The 10,000-nt window shown below is 41.1% G+C and overlaps 2 protein-coding genes across 2 annotated transcripts in view; one reads left to right on the plus strand and one right to left on the minus strand.

Moving 5' to 3' along the window:
• irg1l (immunoresponsive gene 1, like) overlaps window positions 1-346 on the minus strand; it is a 9,351-nt gene extending 9,005 nt beyond the window's left edge. The window contains exon 1 of the mRNA XM_071411998.1: window positions 156-346. Coding sequence (XP_071268099.1) covers window positions 156-173 — 18 coding nt within the window. The 5' untranslated portion in view covers window positions 174-346. The remainder of the gene's footprint in view (window positions 1-155) is intronic.
• A 285-nt stretch (window positions 347-631) lies between these two features.
• The window catches only part of LOC139581814 (uncharacterized), a 17,108-nt gene continuing 7,739 nt past the window's right edge, over window positions 632-10,000 (plus strand). The window contains exons 1-3 of the mRNA XM_071411999.1: window positions 632-744; window positions 7,051-7,229; window positions 8,057-9,565. Coding sequence (XP_071268100.1) covers window positions 7,073-7,229; window positions 8,057-9,565 — 1,666 coding nt within the window. The 5' untranslated portion in view covers window positions 632-744; window positions 7,051-7,072. The remainder of the gene's footprint in view (window positions 745-7,050; window positions 7,230-8,056; window positions 9,566-10,000) is intronic.

Raw genomic sequence — 10,000 nt, forward strand, 5'->3', positions numbered from 1 at the left:
TACTACTAATATACTGACAGGTTTCTAGGTCTCTAACACAATGAGGCAGTTGAACAGAAAGAGACCTGTACATTTCAAACTAAATAATTTAATATAAGTCTCATATGCTGTAGGTTATGCCTGGTGACCATATTGACCACATGACTGAGTCTTACCTGTACTTTGGAGAGCATGTCTGTCTGTCTGTCTGTTTGTCTTCACTCTCTCTGTGGTTCAACTCTTCCTTGGATGTTTGCCTGTCCTCTGCTTGGTGGTGTTTGTCTCTTCTCTCTGTTTCTCCTCCTACTCTCTCTTCTTTGTTGACGTGGGATCGATGGGTGGATGATGTAGCTGTAGGTAGAGGATGCAGGTTGTCTCTCAGGTGAGGTCTGCCTGTCTTATATACTGCAGAATGGACAAAAGGTCTGAACTGTTACATAACAGGGAGAGGGGCAGGAACTTCCAGTAACACCACCTCTTCTCCAATCACAAGCTGAGATTTTTCCTCCTCATCATCATCATCATCATCATAATCAGAAGGAAGTCATTGGCTTCTTAGGTAAGGTATGATGTCACCACTCAAGGGTGGGACCAGGGGGAATTCCAGAAACTCCTCCCACCCTGAAGAGAGGATACCTCTGGTGATACACATCAACATTCCTCTAGAGCATCAGCTTAACAGTCTCTCTCTCTCTCCGTCCCAGCATCACCTCTTCTCTCTCTCTGCCTGACCATCGTCATTATTACCATCTTGTCCACCACCAGGTAAAAACTCTCTGTCTGTCTCTTCCTTGTGTAAATGCACTGTATAGGCTAGTTTCAGATAAAACAATGTCATATATTAGAACAGCTTTTAGCACTGTGGAGAAGTTGTCTGACAAGTTAGCAGAGACTCTCAGTGGAAAAATGGAGAGAGAGAGAGAGAGAGAGAGAGAGAGAGAGAGAGAGAGAGAGAGAGAGAGAGAGAGAGGTCTGATATGAAATACTAGAATCCCTCTTTAATAGTTACTAAACTAAAACCAGTCCTCCAACAACTGAATACTATACTTGCTGTTACATGTACTGTATGACAGTCAGATATACTGTATGACAGTCAGATATACTGTATGACAGTCAGATATACTGTATGACAGTCAGATATACTGTATGACAGTCAGATATAGTGTATGACAGTCAGATATACTGTATGACAGTCTAACAGATATACTGTATGACAGTCAGATATACTGTATGTCAGTCTAACAGATATACTGTATGACAGTCAGATATACTGTATGACAGTCAGATATACTGTATGACAGTCTAACAGATATACTGTATGACAGTCAGATATACTGTATGACAGTCTAACAGATATACTGTATGACAGTCAGATATACTGTATGACAGTCTAACAGATATACTGTATGACAGTCAGATATACTGTATGACAGTCTAACAGATATACTGTAAGACAGTCTAACAGATATACTGTAAGACAGTCGAACAGATATACTGTATGACAGTCTAACAGATATACCGTAAGACAGTTTAACAGATATACTGTATTCATTCATAAATGTTTTCTCATAACAAGTGTAGTTTGCTGGGTTCCATCTAGAGGGAGCTGTGATCTTTATGTTCACAGATAAATAACATGAAGAATTGAGATAAATCTGACCTGGGCTGTATCTAGGAAGCCTGTCAGACTAGGACTGCTGAGTTAGGATCAGTTAGCATGAAGAATATCTGTCTGTCTGTCTGTCTGTCTGTCTGTCTGTCTGTCTGTCTGTCTGTCTGTCTGTCTGTCTGTCTGTCTGTCTGTCTGTCTGTCTGTCTGTCTGTCTGTCTGTCTGTCTGTCTGTCTGTCTGTCTGTCTGTCTGTCTGTCTGTCTGTCTGTCTGTCTGTCTGTCTGTCTGTCTGTCTGTCTGTCTGTCTGTCTGTGAGAGGAGGGTCTGTCTGTGTCATCTATCCAGTCAACAAAACATGTATCCTTCATGATGGCCTGGCTCGGTGATATCATCAGCTCCAAATATATCTTCTGGTTTATTGTCCAAAACACATTTATACCAGAAACACATTTATACTTTGTTTCCATTCCACAGAATATAGAAAAGAGCAAATATTATGTTTCAGTGTATAGCTAGAGGAAGTCGTAGGTAGTCTCAGCCCTGGGTTGGAGGAGCGTGTTGACAGACAGACAAGCCAACTACACCAGCTAGCCTGCATCCTAAATGGGCCCCTACTCCCTATATACTGTAGTGCACTACTTTTGACCAGGTTCCCCATAGGAAAGAGGGAGCCAAGGGGGACTCTAGAACCTTGTGGTTAAACATTTGACCTGAGGCTGGAATAAAAGCCTACTGAATAACTTCATCCGTCTCTCTCTCTCTCTCTTTATTTTACAGTTGTCTCTCTCTCTCTCTCTCTTTATTTTACAGTTGTCTCTCTCTCTCTCTTTCTTTATTTTACAGTTGTCTCTCTCTCTCTCTTTCTTTATTTTACAGTTGTCTCTCTCTCTCTCTCTCTTTATTTTACAGTTGTCTCTCTCTCTCTCTTTCTTTATTTTACAGTTGTCTCTCTCTCTCTCTTTCTTTATTTTACAGTTGTCTCTCTCTCTCTCTTTCTTTATTTTACAGTTGTCTCTCTCTCTCTCTCTCTTTATTTTACAGTTGTCTCTCTCTCTCTCTCTCTTTATTTTACAGTTGTCTCTCTCTCTCTCTTTCTTTATTTTACAGTTGTCTCTCTCTCTCTCTCTCTTTATTTTACAGTTGTCTCTCTCTCTCTCTTTCTTTATTTTACAGTTGTCTCTCTCTCTCTCTTTCTTTATTTTACAGTTGTCTCTCTCTCTCTCTTTCTTTATTTTACAGTTGTCTCTCTCTCTCTCTCTCTTTATTTTACAGTTGTCTCTCTCTCTCTCTCTTTATTTTACAGTTGTCTCTCTCTCTCTCTTTCTTTATTTTACAGTTGTCTCTCTCTCTCTCTCTCTATATTTTACAGTTGTCTCTCTCTCTCTCTTTCTTTATTTTACAGTTGTCTCTCTCTCTCTCTTTCTTTATTTTACAGTTGTCTCTCTCTCTCTCTCTTTCTTTATTTTACAGTTGTCTCTCTCTCTCTCTTTCTTTATTTTACAGTTGTCTCTCTCTCTCTCTTTCTTTATTTTACAGTTGTCTCTCTCTCTCTCTTTCTTTATTTTACAGTTGTCTCTCTCTCTCTCTTTCTTTATTTTACAGTTGTCTCTCTCTCTCTCTTTCTTTATTTTACAGTTGTCTCTCTCTCTCTCTCTTTCTTTATTTTACAGTTGTCTCTCTCTCTCTCTTTCTTTATTTTACAGTTGTCTCTCTCTCTCTCTTTATTTTACAGTTGTCTCTCTCTCTCTCTTTCTTTATTTTACAGTTGTCTCTCTCTCTCTCTCTCTCTTTATTTTACAGTTGTCTCTCTCTCTCTCTTTCTTTATTTTACAGTTGTCTCTCTCTCTCTCTCTTTCTTTATTTTACAGTTGTCTCTCTCTCTCTCTTTCTTTATTTTACAGTTCTCTCTCTCTCTCTCTTTCTTTATTTTACAGTTGTCTCTCTCTCTCTCTCTCTTTATTTTACAGTTGTCTCTCTCTCTCTCTTTCTTTATTTTACAGTTGTCTCTCTCTCTCTCTTTCTTTATTTTCCAGTTGTCTCTCTCTCTCTCTCTTTCTTTATTTTACAGTTGTCTCTCTCTCTCTCTTTCTTTATTTTACAGTTGTCTCTCTCTCTCTCTCTCTCTCTTTATTTTACAGTTGTCTCTCTCTCTCTCTTTCTTTATTTTACAGTTGTCTCTCTCTCTCTCTCTCTTTATTTTACAGTTGTCTCTCTCTCTCTCTCTCTCTTTATTTTACAGTTGTCTCTCTCTCTCTCTCTTTCTTTATTTTACAGTTGTCTCTCTCTCTCTCTCTTTCTTTATTTTACAGTTGTCTCTCTCTCTCTCTTTCTTTATTTTACAGTTCTCTCTCTCTCTCTCTTTCTTTATTTTACAGTTGTCTCTCTCTCTCTCTCTCTCTTTATTTTACAGTTGTCTCTCTCTCTCTCTTTCTTTATTTTACAGTTGTCTCTCTCTCTCTCTCTCTTTATTTTACAGTTGTCTCTCTCTCTCTCTTTCTTTATTTTACAGTTGTCTCTCTCTCTCTCTTTCTTTATTTTACAGTTGTCTCTCTCTCTCTCTTTCTTTATTTTACAGTTGTCTCTCTCTCTCTCTCTTTCTTTATTTTACAGTTGTCTCTCTCTCTCTCTTTCTTTATTTTACAGTTGTCTCTCTCTCTCTCTCTCTCTCTCTTTATTTTACAGTTGTCTCTCTCTCTCTCTTTCTTTATTTTACAGTTGTCTCTCTCTCTCTCTCTCTTTATTTTACAGTTGTCTCTCTCTCTCTCTCTCTCTCTTTATTTTACAGTTGTCTCTCTCTCTCTCTCTTTCTTTATTTTACAGTTGTCTCTCTCTCTCTCTCTTTCTTTATTTTACAGTTGTCTCTCTCTCTCTCTTTCTTTATTTTACAGTTCTCTCTCTCTCTCTCTTTCTTTATTTTACAGTTGTCTCTCTCTCTCTCTCTCTTTATTTTACAGTTGTCTCTCTCTCTCTCTTTCTTTATTTTACAGTTGTCTCTCTCTCTCTCTTTCTTTATTTTACAGTTGTCTCTCTCTCTCTCTCTTTCTTTATTTTACAGTTGTCTCTCTCTCTCTCTTTCTTTATTTTACAGTTGTCTCTCTCTCTCTCTCTCTTTATTTTACAGTTGTCTCTCTCTCTCTCTTTCTTTATTTTACAGTTGTCTCTCTCTCTCTCTCTTTCTTTATTTTACAGTTGTCTCTCTCTCTCTCTTTCTTTATTTTACAGTTGTCTCTCTCTCTCTCTTTCTTTATTTTACAGTTGTCTCTCTCTCTCTCTTTCTTTATTTTACAGTTGTCTCTCTCTCTCTCTCTCTTTATTTTACAGTTGTCTCTCTCTCTCTCTCTCTTTATTTTACAGTTGTCTCTCTCTCTCTCTTTCTTTATTTTACAGTTGTCTCTCTCTCTCTCTCTCTCTCTTTATTTTACAGTTGTCTCTCTCTCTCTCTTTCTTTATTTTACAGTTGTCTCTCTCTCTCTCTTTCTTTATTTTACAGTTGTCTCTCTCTCTCTCTTTCTTTATTTTACAGTTGTCTCTCTCTCTCTCTTTCTTTATTTTACAGTTGTCTCTCTCTCTCTCTTTCTTTATTTTACAGTTGTCTCTCTCTCTCTCTTTCTTTATTTTACAGTTGTCTCTCTCTCTCTCTTTCTTTATTTTACAGTTGTCTCTCTCTCTCTCTTTCTTTATTTTACAGTTGTCTCTCTCTCTCTCTCTTTCTTTATTTTACAGTTGTCTCTCTCTCTCTCTTTCTTTATTTTACAGTTGTCTCTCTCTCTCTCTCTCTTTATTTTACAGTTGTCTCTCTCTCTCTCTTTCTTTATTTTACAGTTGTCTCTCTCTCTCTCTCTCTTTATTTTACAGTTGTCTCTCTCTCTCTCTCTTTCTTTATTTTACAGTTGTCTCTCTCTCTCTCTCTTTCTTTATTTTACAGTTGTCTCTCTCTCTCTCTCTTTCTTTATTTTACAGTTCTCTCTCTCTCTCTCTTTCTTTATTTTACAGTTGTCTCTCTCTCTCTCTCTCTTTATTTTACAGTTGTCTCTCTCTCTCTCTTTCTTTATTTTACAGTTGTCTCTCTCTCTCTCTTTCTTTATTTTACAGTTGTCTCTCTCTCTCTCTCTTTCTTTATTTTACAGTTGTCTCTCTCTCTCTCTTTCTTTATTTTACAGTTGTCTCTCTCTCTCTCTCGCTCTCTTTATTTTACAGTTGTCTCTCTCTCTCTCTTTCTTTATTTTACAGTTGTCTCTCTCTCTCTTTCTCTTTATTTTACAGTTGTCTCTCTCTCTCTCTCTTTCTTTATTTTACAGTTGTCTCTCTCTCTCTCTCTTTCTTTATTTTACAGTTGTCTCTCTCTCTCTCTTTCTTTATTTTACAGTTCTCTCTCTCTCTTTCTTTCTTTATTTTACAGTTGTCTCTCTCTCTCTCTCTCTTTATTTTACAGTTGTCTCTCTCTCTCTCTCTTTCTTTATTTTACAGTTGTCTCTCTCTCTCTCTCTTTCTTTATTTTACAGTTGTCTCTCTCTCTCTCTTTCTTTATTTTACAGTTGTCTCGCTCTCTCTCTCTCTCTCTTTATTTTACAGTTGTCTCTCTCTCTCTCTTTCTTTATTTTACAGTTGTCTCTCTCTCTCTCTCTCTTTCTTTTACAGTTGTCTCTCTCTCTCTCTTTCTTTATTTTACAGTTGTCTCTCTCTCTCTCTCTTTCTTTATTTTACAGTTGTCTCTCTCTCTCTCTCTTTCTTTATTTTACAGTTGTCTTTCTCTCTCTCTCTTTCTTTATTTTACAGTTGTCTCTCTCTCTCTCTTTCTTTATTTTACAGTTGTCTCTCTCTCTCTCTTTCTTTATTTTACAGTTGTCTCTCTCTCTATCTCTCTTTATTTTACAGTTGTCTCTCTCTCTCTCTTTCTTTATTTTACAGTTGTCTCTCTCTCTCTCTTTCTTTATTTTACAGTTGTCTCTCTCTCTCTCTTTCTTTATTTTACAGTTGTCTCTCTCTCTCTTTCTTTATTTTACAGTTGTCTCTCTCTCTCTCTCTCTCTTTATTTTACAGTTGTCTCTCTCTCTCTCTTTCTTTATTTTACAGTTGTCTCTCTCTCTCTCTTTCTTTATTTTACAGTTGTCTCTCTCTCTCTCTTTCTTTATTTTACAGTTGTCTCTCTCTCTCTCTCTCTCTTTATTTTACAGTTGTCTCTCTCTCCCTCTTTCTTTATTTTACAGTTGTCTCTCTCTCTCTCTCTTTCTTTATTTTACAGTTGTCTCTCTCTCTCTCTTTCTTTATTTTACAGTTGTCTCTCTCTCTCTCTCTTTCTTTATTTTACAGTTGTCTCTCTCTCTCTCCCTCTTTATTTTACAGTTGTCTCTCTCTCTCTCTTTCTTTATTTTACAGTTGTCTCTCTCTCTCTCTTTCTTTATTTTACAGTTGTCTCTCTCATGTTGACATGATATTCTGATCTTCTCTGTTGTTGTACAGCTGTAGCTAAACCACTGACGCCATGGCAACCTTGGATGGTTTTCCCGCCAGTTTCTATGGGGAGCCGGGGGTGTTGGGTATGTTGGCCAATGGGATCAGTGCGTTCCTGGTTCTACTGCAGAACTTCAACACAGCTAGAACCGGAGAACCTGCCGAGGGGGTGGAGAACATTCTGGCAGGTACGCTAATCAATCAATCAATCATGATCACTTTCACCATGACCAACATCACTGTGTTGTGTTTCAGGTGGATGTTCAACATCACTGTGTTGTGTTTCAGGTGGATGTTCAACATCACTGTGTTGTGTTTCAGGTGGATGTTCAACATCACTGTGTTGTGTTTCAGGTGGATGTTCAACATCACTGTGTTGTGTTTCAGGTGGATGTTCAACATCACTGTGTTGTGTTTCAGGTGGATGTTCAACATCACTGTGTTGTGTTTCAGGTGGATGTTCAACATCACTGTGTTGTGTTTCAGGTGGATGTTCAACACCACTGTGTTGTGTTTCAGGTGGATGTTCAACATCACTGTGTTGTGTTTCAGGTGGATGTTCAACATCACTGTGTTGTGTTTCAGGTGGATGTTCAACATCACTGTGTTGTGTTTCAGGTGGTTATTCAACATCACTGTGTTGTGATTCAGGTGGATGTTCAACATCACTGTGTTGTGTTTCAGGTGGATGTTCAACATCACTGTGTTGTGTTTCAGGTGGATGTTCAACACCACTGTGTTGTGTTTCAGGTGGATGTTCAACATCACTGTGTTGTGTTTCAGGTGGATGTTCAACATCACTGTGTTGTGTTTCAGGTGGATGTTCAACATCACTGTGTTGTGTTTCAGGTGGATGTTCAACATCACTGTGTTGTGTTTCAGGTGGATGTTCAACACCACTGTGTTGTGTTTCAGGTGGATGTTCAACATCACTGTGTTGTGTTTCAGGTGGATGTTCAACATCACTGTGTTGTGTTTCAGGTGGTTATTCAACATCACTGTGTTGTGTTTTCAGGTGTTCATCTCATCCTGATAGGTGGAGTGTGTCAGCTGATTGCCGGCCTCCTGTCGTTCCGTAAATACGACCACCTGAGTGGCACCGCCTTCATTGGCTACGCAGCTCTCTGGGGCAGCTATGGTGCCACACGCATCTTCCTGGGTGTGTCCCAACCAATCACACCTAACCTGACACTGTCACATGACCTGATGAGTAACATGACCCCGCTCACTGCCCTCACGACCAACCTATCCCTCCCCATCTCCCAGTCCGCCATCGCGGGATTGGTCCCCTACATCCTTCTATCCTTCCTATTGGCCTTCTGCTCTGCCACGGTAAACGTCATCATGCCCTTCGTGTTCGGCGCCATCACGCTGACCCTGCTGTTTGAGGCTGTGGCGGTGGGCGTGTTGTCGGCCTGGCCACTGGTCGTCTCTGGCATTCTAGAACTCCTCATCCTCCTTTTCGCCGTGTACGGCAGTGCCGCCCTGTTGGTGAAAGGTCTGGCGCAGCGCTATGTCCTCAAGGGGTTCGGCACGCCCCTGTTCAACGTGCTCCTGCTGGGGACCAACAGCCCTGCGGCCAGCGCCCAGAGCCTGGGACAGGAGAAGAAGAAGAACACCAAGTACGCTGAACCCCAGGCCCTCTTCTTCTTCTGTGACACGGTGTCTCCCTTCATCATGTTGTTCTACAGCTTTGGATACGTCACGTCCTTCTCCCTGGGTGCTGTGTGGATCTCCATCATCTCTGCTGCTCAACTCCTCTCCAGCTACTACGCTCACCTGCGGCAAGATGGCTACCTGGTCACCAAGGCCGGCCTGCATGCCACCTACTGGCTTATCAAGGGGTGGGAGGAGTTCGTGTTGTCGGCTGTGATCGTGTCGGAGTCAAAGGGAGAGGTGGCTACTGGGAGACAGGCGATGGTTGGTGATTGGTTCTTCGTGGCGGTGGCGCTCCTCCTCCTAGTGGTCAGTCTGAGTAATGACACCCTGGAGGTTACCCATAATGCTCTGTTCTTGCTGCTGTCCGTCTCCACCGTCCCCCAGATCCCCCTCCAGGGGTACTACATGTTCTTTGGGGTGTCCTGTTCCCTGTTCGCCTCCGCTTCGCTCTATGGGACATTTTGCCGCCTCATCAACACCATTGCTGAGAAGAGTCTGATCCCGGTGGGTCCTCAGCCCATCTCCTCCGACCGTCTCCGGGCCATCCTGTCCTGCTTTTGCTCCCCGGGGAAACTCCAGGGGGCGCTGCCTTCATCATCATCAGCATCGTCCCTCACCAATCAGATCCCTGATGCTCTGTTCTACCTGACCAACGGCGTGGCCGCTCTCTCGGCGCTCCACACGGCCTCATCCAGTCAGAGCGTGTCCTTCCTACGGCTGAGTGTTCCCTGGGTTCTGGTATCTGGAGCGGTGGTACAGGGGTTCGTCAGCAGGCTGCAGGTCAGAGGAGGACAGAGGTTTGGCTCCGTCATCCCATCCTTCTACCTGTCTGTCTGGGCCACCTGGACATGGTACCGCTTCACAGGTATGTGGATGACTTCAAGCTAACCCTAACCAATCCTAACTCAAGTTAATTTTTTGCATAACTAGGAAAACCCCATAAAAATTCAGACTCCAGCCACCCAAAATATAGAATGTTCTCTCTGCTACTGCACGACAAGTGGTACCGATGCACCAAGTCTGCAACAGGACCCTGAACAGCTTCTACCTCTTCTACCCTGTATATATAGCCCTGTTATTACCTGGTATCCCAGCACATGGACTAGTTCTGGTACCATGTGTATATAACCATGTTATTACCTGGTACCCCGTATATATAGCCATGTTATTACCTGGTACCCTGTGTATATAGCCATGTTATTACCTGGTACCCTGTATATATAGCCATGTTATTACCTGGTACCATGTGTATATAACCATGTTATTACCTGGTACCCTGTGTATATAGCCATGTTATTAC

The sequence above is a fragment of the Salvelinus alpinus genome, chromosome 7, assembly GCF_045679555.1.
Source record: "Salvelinus alpinus chromosome 7, SLU_Salpinus.1, whole genome shotgun sequence".
Taxonomy (NCBI): Eukaryota; Metazoa; Chordata; class Actinopteri; order Salmoniformes; family Salmonidae; genus Salvelinus; species Salvelinus alpinus.